The sequence below is a fragment of the Cygnus atratus genome, chromosome 3, assembly GCF_013377495.2.
Source record: "Cygnus atratus isolate AKBS03 ecotype Queensland, Australia chromosome 3, CAtr_DNAZoo_HiC_assembly, whole genome shotgun sequence".
NCBI classification, from domain to species: Eukaryota; Metazoa; Chordata; class Aves; order Anseriformes; family Anatidae; genus Cygnus; species Cygnus atratus.
This window is the reverse complement of record NC_066364.1, coordinates 86,412,579-86,429,415: the sequence shown is the minus strand read 5'-3', so window position 1 is coordinate 86,429,415 and position 16,837 is coordinate 86,412,579. Positions and strand designations below refer to the sequence as shown.

The window sequence follows — 16,837 nt, the reverse complement described above, 5'->3', positions numbered from 1 at the left end:
CCTCCGCCCCGGCCCGGCCGCTGGCGCCTGCGCTCCTCCCGCTTCCTGCTGCTGCTGCGCGGCCGGCGGCGGCTCCGCGCTGCCTGCTGAGGGTGAGGGGCTCGGGCCCGGGCCGGGGCCGGGGCCGGGACCGGGGCCGGGGCGGTTGCAGCGGCCCCGCTCGGGGCTCGCTGCGCCGGGGGCTGGGCGGAGCGGGGTGCCCTGGCACGGCAGCCCGCAGGCCCGGTTGTCCCGGGAGAGCTCCGGCTTGGGGCTGAGCGCTTCTCGGCGGGCAGATCGGAAGGGCTTTCTGGCACGGCTGGGGGGGTTTAATCCCTGCCTTGCTTCGGCGTAGCTGAGCCCCGGGGGAGGTAACGGTGTGCGCGGTGGGTGGGAGATGGGCAGGCTTGGGTGGGCTCGGGAGCAAGGCTCTGGTCGTCGCAGGTGGCCTGGGGAGAGCCCAGCTGAGGGCTTCGAGGCCCTTCAGCCCCCTGAATGCCCTGTAATTTGTCCTACGTCCGATCCTATGCGCCGCGGTGGCATGGCTGAATGTGTGCATGTGTGCGGGTTGGGGAGCTAGAGCTTATGGTCCCTAAATCCAGCAGGTGAAGAGATAAGGGAATGTGCGGATGAGGGATTCAGGACTCTAAAGGCCAGGGGAAGACCAAAACTTTTGGCTGGGGAGGAAAAGGAGCAAGGAGCTGTGCTGTCAGACTGGGCCGTGCACCTCTGGGTAGCCCTCCGGACAGCCTTAGTGCCGCTGACGTTCACTGCGCTTCTCTCTGCTCTCCTTTCAAGGTGTTTTGGGCAACCTCTGTGTACCTTAGTGATAGGCAAGACCTCTGAATTCTTTGTAACGTTTTAAAAAATTAATAATCCAGTAAAAGTGTTTGGGAGGTATCAGCGGGAGGGCAGAACGTGCTTCTGTACGTGGTTGTTCCACCTTTGCTGATCTGCCCCTGGTGATGTAAGTAATGAAAAACACCACGAAATACGGTACCAAGGAACAGGGAGCCAGGATGGTGTTACAGATACTGTGCTGTGCTAGTTCCTAAGTATTCGGTGCGCACAGGTGAATTTAGAACCCCATTACGGTTGTGGTACTGGTATGTCACCCTTCACTACTGTCAAATGGGGGGCTGATTTAAAAACACATCAAGTGATTTAATTTAATTCACTTCATTTCACTTTAAGAATTTGTTGGGTTTGACCTCAAAAGAGGAAGCAGGGGAGAGCACAGTAAACACCCTGAGAATATGGGCAGAGCGGTGCAGCTGTAGGAGGATAGCTGTGGGGAGGCACGGTACTGCTTGTTTGATTTGCTTTTCCTGTTCTACCTGAGATCTGAGTTTCAGCATCACTAAACTCAGGTTTTTGGTTTGGTGTGATGATTTTTTTTTTTGAGGGGGGAGGGGTATTTTTGCAGAAGATGGTTGACTTTGTTGGTTTTGTTTTTATGTTGTTTTTTAGATATTTTTCCCCCCATCAGTTCTGCATTAAACAGCTCCGCTTGCTTAAATGTAGTTTGCTGAAGGTGATATTGCGGGCAGAGTGGTTGCTTATGGCAGTGGTGTGCTTTTGGTAATGCTTTTCTGCTGCCCCACAGTCAGTGAGCAGGGTCTGAGTGTTGGATCTGTGGTACTTTGCCTGCCGGGGAGGCGTGCAGTCCTTTGGCTGCTGCCTGTGCTCCAGGCCGCCGTAGGTAAGGCTGGCTGGGTTTCAGAGGACATGTTTGTCCACTCTGTAAAGCAAGGCCAGGGGGCTCTGGGAAGTCTTAGGTCAGCGATCCCAAATGCTGTCACTGTTCCTGCCTCTCCCAGATTTGTGAGGGCTGGGAAATCCTATTAATATCCTTTCTACCCCTTGCTCTTCTTCTTCCAGTTAAATATTTTGGGCCATCCTAGAATTTCAGCTGCGAAACTGCGTTAGGCCACAGAGTTATGTCTGTTGTGCGATTTTGCTGACTAACATGTTGGTAGATTATCCTGTGATGTTTAGTGATACATTCTAAACCAGCACAGATGAGTCTTATTTCTAGAAAACGTGTTTCTGTGTTCCTTAATGTGGTGCCGCTGATTGCATGTGTCGCTTCTGTAGCTGTGTTGTGCTCTGGAACTATGGTAGAGTGCAGGCCTTGTGCTGTGCTATTTCTGTGGAGCCCACACTTTGTGTCTCGGGGCATGCACACATTCTTCAGAAAAGAGAACCATTCGCTTGTTCCTGAAAGCAAAAGATGCTGATTCTGCACTAGTGCTTGTAAGGGGCTCGTCTCTTTCTCACCTTGTCTGTTGAAGATGTTGAGGAGGTGTCCAGGTTCGTGTTTCAGCTTCAGGAATGGGGTCAAGAGTCTTGATTAGGGACAGTTCTTACTCTGTTTCATGTGAGAGGAGACAGTGAGATGACTCCTTTAGCTCTTTTGTGTTGCTTTTTTTTTTTCTCTTTAGGCAGGGACTTTGGTGTATTTTTCTTGGCTCAGAATTTGCACCTTTTAGTTGTCTGTAGGTGCTCTTTTTACTATTAGCAGCTCTGATCCATGAAGTACTGATGAGTGTACTTGGTTGTAAAGTCAATGTCATCTGATGTATGTCATCTTCATATTTTCATGTGATTTTCAAAGCTCTGTATAGTTCTACTATACTTCATACTAATACTACAATTTTTATTTCAGAGTCACTACAATCTATGATAAAAGCAGAATTTAACCAGTAATGGAGCTGGCTCATAGTTTGTTGCTGAATGAGGAAGCGTTAGCACAGATCACAGAAGCAAAGAGGCCCGTCTTTATCTTTGAGTGGTTAAGATTTTTGGATAAAGTGCTGGTAGCTGCTAACAAGGTAAGTGTTGTTTTTTTTTCCTTTTTCTAAAACATGTATTAATTTTATCATAGAGCAAGCTAATAGATAATATTCAGATCATAACTGTCTGATTCCAGCTTCAGCCTCCGTTTTAGTTTGTTGCTTTTAAGTGTTTAATTGTAGGCAGAGTGACTCTCTTGCATAAACCATTTAGTTTGGTTTCTGTTCTAAAGTGTCATAAATGTTTGGAAAGTAAAACCTTCCCTTCTGGTGTAGGGATTCTTGATGGTAACGAGGATTAAAAGATGCTCTGTGCAGGTAATACTGTAATTTTAGTAAGTCATTTAAAGAATGCAAAAATTACTTAAAATAACGACCAATTCTGATCATTTAGTGTCTGTCTCTGCTATTACTGGGCGTATCTCAAGCCTCTGTGAATTATGGAGAAGTGGGAGTGGTATAAGGTTTACTTCAGTCTCTTGTGTTTTTTGCTGGGTGTTGTTTGAAACAAGACTTACTGTGTTAATTTTTGGTCCATTAACAGACAGATGTCAAGGAAAAGCAGAAGAAACTAGTAGAACAGCTAACAGGACTCATCAGCAGTTCCCCAGGTCCACCTACGCGAAAACTGCTAGCAAAAAATCTTGCTGCTCTCTACAGCATTGGAGACACATTTACTGTTTTTCAGACACTTGACAAGTGTAATGACATCATCAAGAGCAAAGATGACACGGCAGCCTACCTGCCCACAAAACTGTGCGTTCAGTATTACTGGGGAAAGGGGAGTGATTTTTAAGCAAAGCGGTCATGGATATTACAGAAAAATCTGCCTGTATATGTGCATGTTTACTTCTATTGTGCGTGCTTTGGTGGAGTTTATATTTGATTGATGTAGCAGGAAAAAAAGAGCAATATTGAGGTTGTGGAGGGCAGGATTCGAGGGTGATAGATACATTTCTGTGTGAAAGTTCGATGCTTTCCTCCAGGCAAAGGAGTATCTTATGTTTCTTCACGTGCTTATGCAGTGGAGAGGATGACAGTGGTTATGCAACATATAAATAATGCAGTGAAGCAATTCCACCAGTTCTATTGGTGTTTGAGCCCAAGTACCCAATTTATGATGGAGCCCGTGGGTCGTCAAGCAGGAGCAATTGCCAAGAGAATTGTAACTAAATGTAGAAGCTTTCCCCCACCTCGAGCATTGCTTGCTTCCATTCCCCTATCGTAATGTACTGCTTAAGTTTCTCAGAGTCTGTACACTTGGATGTGGGCGTGCATGTATATGTGATCCAGTTTGTCTTCATGTATAGGAGCAGAGTCTCACTGGTAGGAATCTGGTTAATGCCACAAACGACATCTGTTGAAACTGCTTTAGGGCCCCACCACCTGTGGGGTACCACATCATATATTCACAGTGTCTAGCAAACCTCCATTTGGGCTGCCTTCAGGCATTACCATAATGAGGTATAACAATAAAATCTGAAGTAGTCACCTTTTGTGGCGATACTGTCCTTCTTTCATATGAAACTGTTGCAACTCTGCGAGGAACCTGTATAAGTAGAAAAGGCTTAGTACTGTCACATGCTCAGAAATTTACACTACCTGTTTAAGTGATAATCAAGAAGGTCTTTTTTTTTTTTTTTACTATATAGTTTCAAGCCTTAGTTTTTGATGTTTGTGTAGAAGAGTTGTGTAGGAGACATGCCAGTTAAGCAGTAGGCTGTAATCAGTTTGTAACATAGTTTTGCAAAAAAAAAAACCTGAAATTCTTTTTTTTTTTTTTTTTAAAAAAATCCTATTTCTTCATAGTGAAAATGTGCATATTTTCAGGGGCTGTGTCTGTGACTGTCCTGGAGCAATTTGTATATCCAACTGCACTACAGTGTTACTCAACACTTCCTAATCAAAAATGTCCGGGAAAGGAAAAAAATGTATATAAGTGTTTTTGGATACAGTGATCTTCACAGTGTCCATAAATGTTATTGTGTTAGTGCACTATAACTTATGTATCTTAAGTTCTTAGGCTTGAGAAAAAATCTCTCAGTATCTATGAAAATGTACCAAATATATTAGGGGGTGGGGAGTTTCTAGTTCAGAACTTTGTTTACCAAGCACCTGTTAACAGAAGCACACAAAATCCTGATCTTGCTGAGATTTCAGCATATACTTGTCTTCTCCAGAATTTCTCACTCTGTGTGGATTATGTAGATCATGTAATAATACCCATTCAAATACATGTATGTCTTTTTTTCATAGGGCTGCTGTGGCATGTGTTGGAGCATTTTATGAAAAAATGGGCAGAATGTTGGGTAGTTCTTTTCCAGAAACAGTGAATAATCTCTTAAAATCTCTGAAAAGTGCAGAGGTAAGTTTTGAAATATTTTATATTTGTGGTCTTGGTTCCATTTAGACTATTCTATGTAGAAAAATGCAAATTACTTGTATCAAGGTAAACATGTACGTGGATTTGTTCTGCAGAGGGAGAGTTGAGAGTTTTGTTATATGCATATTATAGTAGTTGCTTTATTATGGCATCTGTAATTAAAATTGTGAAATGGTTGTATGTACCATTCGAAGTACTGCGTTAGGATTTCCACTTGTGTACCTTGCATAAATGTTCAATTGTTTAAAAATTAAAAAGAAATACTTAAGTTTTTCAACAAAAAACGTTATGCAGATTGTCAGCAGGATACATTCTGCCCTGAAAAGACAGTATGTACCATCATACTGAGAGAATGTGTTGTGGGTTGTCAGTGGGGCTGATACGACCGAAATAGCTCCGTTTCTTTTGAAATATATGACAGGTTGTAAAGGAGTGCTGATTGTGTAGATCTTGATTCCTGCTTGTCATGGAAAGTGTATATGCAGTAATAAACATGAGTAATCCCACTGCTGGAGATAAAGGGGGGACTTATAACAGTGCTGACGGTATCAAATAAGTCTGTATTTTCTCCTGACATTGGTTTTCTTCAACTGTGCCCTTGTATGCTCTGATACCTATATATACAGATATAGATAAATTTTTTTTTGTGCCCTCCAACTGTAAGTACCTGCCTTTGTGCAGGTATGGTAAGAATCTGTTGACTGCTTGGGCTTCACATTCTCTTATATCGTTTGCTTGGGGTTTTGTTTATTTTTTTGTTTTTCCTGAGGCTACAGCAGTTGGGACAGGACAGAAGCATCTTATTTAGGGTCAATTTGTTGGACTATTCAGCCTCTTCTTAATTTATGTGGCACTAGAAGCAGTTCTAGTAAGGTCATGTCTAATGCTTATTGCTATCTCACACCAGCCAGGTAATGGTTGTACCAGACTTCAGTGAACTGGTAACAATGCTTACAAAAATATGCATGTACAGAAGTAGGAAAATGTAGAAACCTGGCATTTGATGTAAGTGCTGTGTCTGCGTTTTTGCATAAATGCTTCTTATGCGTGCAGTCTCAGGGCCGCAGTGAAATCCTGATGAGTTTACAGAAAGTCTTAAATGGCCTTGGAGGAGCAGCAGCTTCTTGTCACCGTGATATTTATAAGAATGCCCGGTCTCTATTGACAGACAGATCTATGGCTGTACGATGTGCAGTGGCCAAGGTGGGTGTGTTTCTCCCCAGTTCTGGAAATTCTTTGTTCTGTGACTGTGAAGTGTCTGCATCTGAACTTTGACCTGTTGCCTATCATGGGAAACTTGACCATTACGTGGGAAAGATAAGTCCTTAGTGGTTAATACCGAAGGCTCAGACATTTGACTTACTGCTTCACATGTACTGAGGTACAGTGGTATTGGCTTCCACACTTGATAAATAGATAATGAGAGAGTAAATTAACTGTGGGTCTCAGTAGGAGAGATTTTGAGTAACATAGTTGCTGTTTTTGTGTTTTCCTTTTACTTTTTTATTTGTGTCAACCTATTCCATGATTATTCTGATTGTTCAGATAAGTTTTCAGTTAATTGGGAGTGTGGGGAAAAAAGTCCGTATATTCATATTAAAATACTTGCTTAATAAACCTAACAATTACAGCAATACCTAGAAAAAGGGTAAGAATAGTCTCTATTGGTGCTCAGCAAGTTTTGTTGTTGTTTTTTTCTTCCTCCCTCCTTCAGTGTCTGCTGGAATTACAAAATGAAGCGGTGTTTATGTGGACAGCTGAACTAGAGAATGTTGCAACGCTGTGCTTTAAAGCTCTGGAAAACTCAAACTATGGCGTGCGAGTTGCAGTGTCAAAGCTTTTGGGGACAGTCATGGCCACAGCACTGATACCAAAACAAGCAACAGGTATGTTCCTTCTGGATTCCATTTCCAAATGGACAAGCTGCATCTTTAGTGCCATGTTATTTGACAGTGTTGCATGATACATTGTTCTTCTAGTACATGGACATGTATGTAGTTGATTTGTTTGGTTTTATAAACTCTTCGCTTAGAAAAAGTAAAGTGTTCAGTTTCCCTGTTGTAGTTGGGGAAAAAAAAAGTCAAGCTATCAAAATCATTTGGGAATAGTAGCTTATTTTGTAAGCATAAAAAACATCTGAAATGTTGTCTAGATTTATGTTGCAAGACAGTTTTGAATTAGTAATAGAGATTTTTGAGATGATTGCTTGTGTTTGGAACTTTAAATGATTGCTTTTCTCTTCGCAAAAGTGATGCGGCAGAATGTGAAGAAAGCTACACTTGAGGAAGTCTTGGAACTTATGGCCACTGGATTTCTGCGTGGAGGGTCTGGTTTCCTAAAGAGTGGTGGAGAGATGTTAAAAGTAGGAGGATCTGTCAATAGAGAAGTGCGAGTTGGTGTTACTCAGGTTTGTGATAACCTTTGTATTCTGTAGTATTTTAATATCGGTAGTATTTATTTTTTTTTAAATTAAGTAACATTTGTACATTAACTGTAACCCTTTTAGGATTTATTTGTGGTCTTTATTTGTTTATAATAACTTGCAAGGCTAGTTTGGCTCACCTGGTTTGTGAGATGTATATATAGTGTCATTCCTCTAAGACACATTATTCCCAATGATTCAAATATGTGCTTAGGAATGCTTATTTGGTTTGATCAGTGTGTTTTAGGTGGGATTAGCTTGTAAAAAAAAAAAAAATAAAAAAAAAAATTGAAAAATTAGCATCTTAAAGACTGGCTCCCCATTTTCATTCTATTTCTTTTTAGACAGGGCATACTTCTGTCCTTTTGTGTGTGCTGGTCCTCCTGGTTGCTGCGTCAAGTTTGCTGCCCTAGCTTTTTAGACTATGTTTCTTCTTTCCATCTGTCTTTTCTGAGTAGGTGAAATCTGAATACAGAAGCTCTCTTTTTCTAATAGAGAAAGGTAGCAGCAGCATAACCTCGAATTCAGGCATTCCCAGTCTGACATGTGTTTCAATATGCTGCAGTATCTTGACAGAATTCACATTATTTTAATCCTAGGGTATTTTGTGAAACCTTTTATTTTTTTCAGTCTTTTTCTAGGTGAACTTGCCAAAAATGTTCAGTCTTCATCATGAATTAAAACATGTTCATGTTGTTGCTATTTGCATTATTATTATTTAAACACTTTTTTAAGAAGAGACATATTTAGAGCAGTGGACAGGCCTTGTCATCCAAAGAGGATTTTGCACTTCACAGTATACGTAGCAGTGTTGGAGCTGCTGTTGGTACTGGAAGCAATTTGGCTTCAAAGACTTGGCTGATGGGTTGATTCATCCTGCTTAGCCCTACTAAGGTTGCATATAACTGTCCCTGGTGTCACTGCTGTACTGCAACATGCATGGATATTACTTCAGTTGGTAGGCTCTTGTTTCTGTTTTAATTGGATCTGTATGTAACTCTGAATTTGCAGGCCTATGTTGTCTTTGTTACAACATTAGGAGGTCAGTGGTTGGAGCGCAACTTTGCTACGTTTTTGTCCCATGTGCTTGATCTGGTCTCCCATCCTCGTGCAACTCAGACCCACGTGGAAGCAGTGTACTCTCGAAGATGTGTGTCCTTTATCCTGAGAGCAACTGTGGGCAGCTTACTGGGGGAGAAAGCACAGATTGCAGCTGCCAAAGATATATGTCAAGCTATTGGTAAACAAATGAAAGCAGTGGGTGAGAAACATTTTTTTTTCTGCATTTGAGAGCTGTTGAAAATCATTGTCGTTATCATCTCAACCCTTTTTTTTCTCCTACTGCGAGAAGTAATTTTATTGCTATGGTAAAAGATAATTCATCTGCTTTCTGTTTGAAATTTGATGTCCAAAATGTAACTTCTACTTAAAAGGTGACTGCATAAAAGTGGCTTGTTATCTATCCTCTCTCTGGTGGCTTTTGACATTGTATTTGCTTAGAATGCAAGATGGGGAACAAAAGTGCGTTTTTGCAATTAATCTTGGGATAGGTTGTATTGAAACTCGGGTAGAGTACTGCTGAAGAACCTGTAGGTCACATAATGTCCTTGTATATCCCCTACTAATATCCATACTGATACCCAATTGGATTTTATAGGTGACAATGATGTAATCTGACAACTGGAATTAGAGAGGATAAACATGGCCTCTTGAATATACAATCACTAAGAGGACTGATGATTAAAACTGTTGTCATTTGTTTCTTATGAAACAGTTAATTTGAGCTAGAGATTGAGAAGGGAAACTGGAATTGCACAACAGTGCATTTAGCAAATAACTGTTTTTTTTTCTAATGCCATTATCTAATTTGTTCTTAAAATTGATATTTAATGCAAATGTGTTTGAAACTTTTGCAGATTATTCTCTTAACTGTTTTTTGATAGGGAAGGTATGTCTGAAGTTAATTGGAACTTTAATATTTATTGCAGTCGGAACCCTTTTACTCCCAGGAGGAAGTCGATCAGAAATGATAGTTCTGAGATAAAGCGGTTGCAAAAATTCCTCCTCCTGCCACCTGCTTATCAAAGTTAGGGAGAATTCCATTATGTTTTTGGATGATAGGATGACCTGCTTTTTTTTTTTTTTAATCATTTCCAATGAATTTGATAAGTTAGAGGTATTTTTACTGGGTAATGATTGCTTCCCTTCATGTAAGGGGGACCTTTTGTTAAATTTGTCGTGTAGAAGATACATAAATTTTAAGCTGATACTGAAGTCCATTTTCATAGAAGTGACAGTCGCAGCTTCCTTACCCATCAGGTAAGGAATCCCATCCCTTACTCTGTTGCTCCTGGGACATTGTGTAGGAGAAAAAAACATGAAGTGAGATCTATGAAATTAATTGGATAGCTCTAAGATGATTAATGGTTATGATAAATTTTTTAATATTAGTGTGATTTTAATTTTTTTTTTAATTTTTATTCCATATATATGCATACAAATTGATATACAGAATCTAGATATGACAAGATTATGGTCTTAAGTACTTCATCTGTAGGTACGTGTGTATACGTAGATACAATACCCACATGCTGCATGTGGGTATACTTACTTTTGCTGTGTTACAGTATTAATCCTAGCTCTTAGTGCAATGCCATCCACAGCAACTTCTGGGCGTGTATTTTTCATGGACTCTAGATGATTATGTTTGGCTGGTAGCTTTAAAACTTATTATTCTTCAGAATGCATTTGCTTTGTGAGCTCATGCTACAGGCAAACTTGTGCTTTTATTTTAATATTTAGGGTTGATGTTAAAACTCTGTTTTCCCTTCCTATCTTGTATATGCTATATCCTGTATATGTGATTCATATGGTAGTTAAAGGAGATACTTTTCTTTTCTGCAGAAGCAGTTGTGAATGATGCTAACAGTGAAAATAAAGCAGGAGCTGCTGATATAGCTGCAAGCCAGCATGTAATGGTGTGTGCTCTTCAAGAACTGGGTAGTCTGGTTCAGAGTCTGAATGCCACTGCATCTCCTCTTATTCAAGAACCCTCTATTGGTATGCAGATAAACTTAAATAGGTCAAGATATTTGAGCACTGAATATGAAATATGATTACAATCTAGTTAAAATAGTAAACTAACGTGTAAGAAAGAAATTAATTAAACTGGCATCCTGTGTAGTACTCCCTATAGCTGAGTTTGTCCCGCTCGCTGTGTATACTACCTTAACTTTAGTTCAAGTTTGACAAAGTTTTAAGCAACTTTTTTGGTGGAAGTTCAGCCTGAAGCTCCTTTTCAGGATGAGTGAAATTGTGAAGTTGTGATTTTTAGCATCAATGAGTTTCCAATAATGGTATTAAAGGAAATAGTTTGTTTTACTGTAGAAGGTCTGAAATATTTGCTTCTGGAAAGCTGTATTTCCTTGAGAGATTTTCTTTTTTTTTTTTTTTTTAACCCGAAGACTAGGGGCATTTTGTCAGGAGATGAAGCTGTGGATAGTCCCATTTAAAAAGCTTGTTATTTGACCTAAGTTGATCAGGGCTGGTGTGGGATTTTCTTCTTGCTTCTTTTAACATCTGAATCCACATTTATAACGTGAGATTGTAGTCCTTATTTTTTTTCAGTTTGTGGATACCCATGTTTTTTCCAGTGGAACTTCAAGCTAATGCTAATAGCATTACACTATTAGCTAATGCTAATAATGCTTCTGAGTTTCCTTAAAGAAAAAGGCAAAGTTATAAAAACTCAAGTACTTCAGTTCTGGCATTCTTAACTTTCATGTTTCCTATCTAATATAGATACGGTTTGCGTGTCTACATATGTGAAAAAGCATATTGTAATTTTAAAACTATAAACTCTTTCCTGTAGGTCTGTTGGAGACGGTAACTTCAGTTCTTCTTCATCCCAGCATGGCTGCTCGACTTGCTGCCGCATGGTGTTTGCGGTGTGTGGCTGTGGCATTGCCTTTTCAGTTGACTCCGTTTCTAGATAGATGTGCAGAAAGACTCAACAATCTGAAGACCTCCCCCGAAGCTGTCAGTGGCTACAGTTTTGCAATGGCTGCATTATTAGGTGGTGTGCATCAGTGTCCCTTAGGCATTCCCCATGCCAAAGGAAAGGTGAGATAATAAGCTTCAGGTGGGAGTGTACTAAGAGAGAGATTTTTTTTCAAGAAGTAGTAGCTTTGCAAGATGTCTAACGTAGTAACAAGTTAAAGGGTCATGAAATTGACCTTGTACCTAGCAAGAGCAATGGTCAGAGCACTTGTTTGTAGCATTTCAGTTATAATATTTACCAGCTTTTTTTTTTCCATCCCTTTTTCAAATTTGCATTCTTCTTGGTCATATTAATGAATAATTACTTAAGAGAATGTTACTGTCTGTATTGTCATGTGCTAATTATCTGTGTAAAATGTAATCTGCTCTTTATAGAAGATCAATTTAAATTTTACATGTGATTAGTAAGAGTGGATTTGTAGGAGTGGCTTAATTTATTTTTTTGAAATCCGTTTTTATGACATTGCAGATGGTGGTTAGTATTGCTGAGGATCTGTTACGAACTGCTGCACAGAACAGCAGACTTTCCTTGCAACGGACTCAAGCTGGATGGCTTTTACTTGGAGCACTTATGACTTTAGGTTTGTAAAAACAGTTGTATTTTTTATTATGATGCTTGTCCAACCTTTCTGGTTATCCACTGTAGCAAATAGTTGCTACATATAATCAGTACAGTGTCTAGTACTAGGGTATTGATACCACTGGAAACAGAGTGTTAGTTCATTTATTTCAGCAGTGATGTTCATGATGCAGAGAATTGAAATATTAGAGTTCATGTAAGCTGAAGGATAATAGAAGGTGACGTAACCTTCAAAAAAAAAATCTGCTCTGGTTATTTTTGCTTTGTTTTGGAAACCTAGCATTTAGTCATTTTATGAAAAGTACTAATCAGTTCTGTGGTGCACAAGAAACAAACCGCAAATAAAATGTAATTAGCCTTTCAACAAGTTGCAAGCATATCATGGATAAGCAATAATACTGATTAGGGATGTTAACAGTTTAAAAGCCATTCAGTTGTCTTTAAAAAAAAACAAAACAAAACAGCAACTTTATGTATGACTGTTTATATATACCATCACAGAAATGTAGGATGCTATATTTTGACAGGTTATAAAGTATTCCTGATTTTTGCAGCAATTATTTTTTTGTTTGTTTGTTTGTTTCTGGTTTTATAATGGAAAATGTGATAAAGCTTTGATATGTTCTTCAGTATCTTGATCTCTCAGCAAATGTCATTTATGTTTTGTATTCTCTACATCATCCCATTTTTGCCAACATTTTGCTAACAGTGTAGCGCTGTTTTGGTTGTCCTTCTCCAATATATTTGTAATGTACTTGCATTGGATTTTCTAGAGCTTTTTCAGAAGCTTTCTTTAAACTTGACTGGAAACTGTATTTATAGTTAGTAACTGTCACTTTTTCTATCATATGAATAAGTTGCACTAGGCTAAAGAGCTTGCCTTCAAAACAGTAATATAAAAATAAGAATTAGAAGTCAGAATAAAAAGACAAGTGTCAGCAGTTACATACATGATTCAACATATAGAATTGGCTAGTCCCTATTTTTAGTACTAATATCAACAGACAGACTTATCTTCACTGTTTGGAACACTTTTAATCTACAAATGAGAGAACAGTGAAGGAGATTCAAGTAGGGAGAAGTAGGAAGAGAAGGGAAGTAAGAGAAAAATAGTTATAAGAACAAATGCCTTCATGGCAGATTTTTTGTGCTTAGTTTAATAAAAATTTTTACTATACGGTCTTTTATTCATTTATTTTTATGAATAGGTCCTTCTGTTGTTCGATATCATCTCCCTAAGATGTTGCTGCTATGGCGAAATGTGTTTCCACGTTCTCTGAAGGAGTTGGAGGCAGAAAAGGCTAGAGGGGATTCTTTCACCTGGCAAGTAACATTGGAAGGCCGTGCTGGAGCTCTGTGTGGTAAGAATTTGAAATTTCAAAATTTACAAGCACATGGTAAAACAGAACATGATCCCAAATATTATAGAGAAATCTGTCTTAGCTTCCCTTCTTTCTCTGAACACAAGTAAGACTTGTCAGATTTTCACCAAGGACCTATTTTTGGTACGTAGTCTTACGAACATGTCACACATTGAATAAAAATTTTTAATTGCTGCTTCTTTATATCCTCTTAGGATCTGTATGTTGGTTTATGTTTGTCTGAGTAAAATTTTAAATTATATTTTGTTAATAGCTATGAGAAGTTTTGTTGCTCACTGTCCTGAGCTCCTTACTGAGGATGTGATCAGGAAGTTGATGACACCTATAGAATGTGCCATGACAATGATGTCACAGTAAGTAGACAGTTTTAAAAAAAATAAAGTGTATTTGTGTTATCTTTTAGAAGCACATTGTGAGATAAAGAAATGGTCTTTTGAAAAAAAAAAAATATCACTATTGAGAGGAAGTTACCGTTCTGTTCTTCTGCTGTTTCTGCTTTTTGTTCACGTTTATTTTTTCCCAGAGCTGAAATAATAGAACTACTTTGTTTTAATTCACGTTCCCAAATTTTTTTTCTTAACTGTGTTTTGGATTTTCAGTGAGCTTTTTTACTTCCAGGTTTGCTTCATGTTGAAAAGACGAGAAAGCTAAGTTACTGGTGTACTAGATGTTAATCAATAGATATACTTTTATAAATGTAACAATGAAAGGATTTGCAATATTTTACAGAATAAAAGATAAAACACGGGTTGGGCTTTTTTTTGTTTGTTTCTTTTGTTTAAGCAGTAGTTTAAATTAAAAAAAAAAAATTCTCAGAACTATTACTTCCAAGAATGTATTAGTTATTTGAATAATGCTGAAGTAACTCATCAGAGTAGTTCTTTGAACATTGTTTTCCTTTTCTGACTAGAGGCATATCTTGTCAAAAGAAATAAGAAATACTCTTTTCAGTAACTACAATGTTGCTGTCTGCCTCTGTTTTTTGATTCTGTAGCATTCCATCTGTAATTAAAGCACATGGAGCTCATCTGAAAGCTAGTGCAGCGATGGTCCGTTTAAGACTTTACGATATATTGGCTTTATTACCTCCAAAGACATATGAAGGTATGTATTTATTTTTTTTGACAGCGATTGTTAAAGTAAAAACTGTACTTCTTTGAATGTGTTTTTGGTGATATCTTTATTTGACCTGTCATGTAGCACTAGGTGGCTGTGTAAAAAGTACACATCTGTCTTTTCCTAAAAGTTTAAAAAAGCAAATTGAGCCCAACCAGACAGATATCAAAGACTTCCACAGAACTGCAGTTTCAACGAAATATCTGCTTGTTTACTTAAATGTGCAAATGTTTATTAATTCATTATATCTACATGATCATGTGAATGAGCAAGATTTTGCAGAATCTGGATTGTCATCCTGAGGGGGGTGGCCTGATCTATTGTTCAGGACACTGATAGGGGAACTGGGAGTTCTGGGTTCTGTTTGAGGCATTGCTCTTGCCTGTGGTATTGTCAGGTTTACCTCTGTCTGTTTGCTACTTGTAAAATCAAGGTAGTGGTACACACTTTGATTTGTAACTTCTGATCTGTAGCTGAAATGTTTTGGATAAAAAGTAATAATGATACTTTTTACTGTCCTATGTCTTAGGATCATTTAATGCACTTCTTCGTGAGTTGGTAGCAGAATTTACTTTGACAGACAACTCTGCTAATACAACCACATCACTCCTGAGGTCTCTTTGTCATTACGATGACAGTGTTCTTCTTGGCTCTTGGCTCCAGGAAACTGATCATAAGTCAATTGAAGACCAGGTAATATAAAAACAGAAGAATATGAATTAAAAAAAAGAAGCAAGTATTGCTATGGGAATCTCTCTTGATGAAGTTTTTCAGATAAGCTACCAGTGTTGACATAATTAACCTTTTTTTTATGGCTCCTGGAAACAAGTGCAGCACTGGGAACAATTCATTAATTCATTCACTGTGTTCTATAGACAAATAACTGTTGTGAGGATTGGCTGAACTGTGCCATCATAAACTTTTGCAACTCACCTTCTCAGAAATTTCCTGGGTGAGAAGGGGAGCTGAAAATGCTTATTTTGCCACAGCCTATTTAATAATGTCAGGGTTTCTCAGAAGGCAGCTACTTGGTCACATTTTAGTTTTTAATCATATCAAAGTCTCAAGAGAAGTTTACTCTCTTTTCCAACCTTTTAAGAAGAATATAGAGCTACAAGACTCACATTTTGTTTCATGATGAGATAATGAAAAAGTTGTGAAAACAATTTTTTTTAAAGAAAGTAGTCAGTCGATTAGATGTGTTTCCTGAAAGAATGATGGTTAGGAAGTATTTTCATGGTGATAGGAATGCTAGTAATCACAGTACCATTTCTAAATTTTTCTGGGTAGAGAATCATTACAACCCATTGACCATTTAGTATACTGTATTGTAACTCAGTGTTCTGCGTGGATGAATAATCTTTTTTGTGAAATGTCAGTTTGTGGTCAGAAGCTGCTACTTCAGAAGCTGCTATGGGTATCAGAAATTATATGCGTATCTGATTTCCATATCTTCTACCAGGAGTCATAGTCTGTGCACTTACCCAGATGCTAACTGCTTTTACCCTCAGAGATTTAACTGGCCCTGTAAATGCTAATGCATGCGTGCGTGGAGACACTGCAGTTGCTTTTAATTGCTTGTAAGGTAGTTTATTGTTCTTGGCTACTGCATATGTCTTTTGGTTATTTCTAGATAAGATTTTTATTTGCAAAGGTATATTCAGAGGTGTTCACATATTGTGTGGCATTTTGCAGCTTCAGCCTAACAGTGCATCTGGAAGTGGTGCTTTGGAGCATGATCCATCTTCTATTTATTTGCGTATCCCTGCTGGTGAAGCTGTACCTGGCCCCCTTCCTCTAGGAGTATCTGTCATCGATGCATCTGTGGCTCTCTTTGGTGTGGTTTTTCCTCATGTCTCTTACAAACATAGGTCAGTTTACATTTATATTCAATTTCAGAATTCAATGGGATCTGTACTGTTTTTAGCTATGGAAGAATCTGGCTGGGGAACTGCAGAGTAGCTACGTATGCAGATTGTTCATTATACTCCTGTTCTTGCTATCTTTCAGGGAATGCTCCTCCCAGTAACACTTTACGGCATGAGGTTAAATGGGAAAAATAATAGGAACAGCAATAGGAACATTGTTTTGAATGGTAGTGAGGAGGCAGCATTTTTCCAG

The 16,837-nt window shown here is 38.7% G+C and overlaps 1 protein-coding gene across 2 annotated transcripts in view; it reads left to right on the top strand.

The window, feature by feature from the left end:
* The first annotated feature begins 5 nt into the window (after nucleotides 1–5).
* The window catches only part of HEATR5B (HEAT repeat containing 5B), a 56,323-nt gene continuing 39,491 nt past the window's right edge, over nucleotides 6–16,837 (top strand). Inside the window, exons 1-16 of one of the 2 annotated variants that reach the window (XM_035563389.2) lie at nucleotides 6–92; nucleotides 2,648–2,813; nucleotides 3,319–3,530; nucleotides 5,031–5,139; nucleotides 6,211–6,360; nucleotides 6,872–7,043; nucleotides 7,407–7,564; nucleotides 8,591–8,840; nucleotides 10,484–10,639; nucleotides 11,451–11,701; nucleotides 12,108–12,219; nucleotides 13,427–13,579; nucleotides 13,854–13,953; nucleotides 14,595–14,704; nucleotides 15,246–15,409; nucleotides 16,412–16,587. In XM_035563389.2, coding sequence (XP_035419282.1) covers nucleotides 2,688–2,813; nucleotides 3,319–3,530; nucleotides 5,031–5,139; nucleotides 6,211–6,360; nucleotides 6,872–7,043; nucleotides 7,407–7,564; nucleotides 8,591–8,840; nucleotides 10,484–10,639; nucleotides 11,451–11,701; nucleotides 12,108–12,219; nucleotides 13,427–13,579; nucleotides 13,854–13,953; nucleotides 14,595–14,704; nucleotides 15,246–15,409; nucleotides 16,412–16,587 — 2,399 coding nt within the window. In that variant the 5' untranslated portion in view covers nucleotides 6–92; nucleotides 2,648–2,687. Of the gene's footprint in view, nucleotides 93–292; nucleotides 351–2,647; nucleotides 2,814–3,318; nucleotides 3,531–5,030; nucleotides 5,140–6,210; nucleotides 6,361–6,871; nucleotides 7,044–7,406; nucleotides 7,565–8,590; nucleotides 8,841–10,483; nucleotides 10,640–11,450; nucleotides 11,702–12,107; nucleotides 12,220–13,426; nucleotides 13,580–13,853; nucleotides 13,954–14,594; nucleotides 14,705–15,245; nucleotides 15,410–16,411; nucleotides 16,588–16,837 lie in introns of those variants that run through there. The other variant, XM_050710067.1, reaches the window with a different exon arrangement.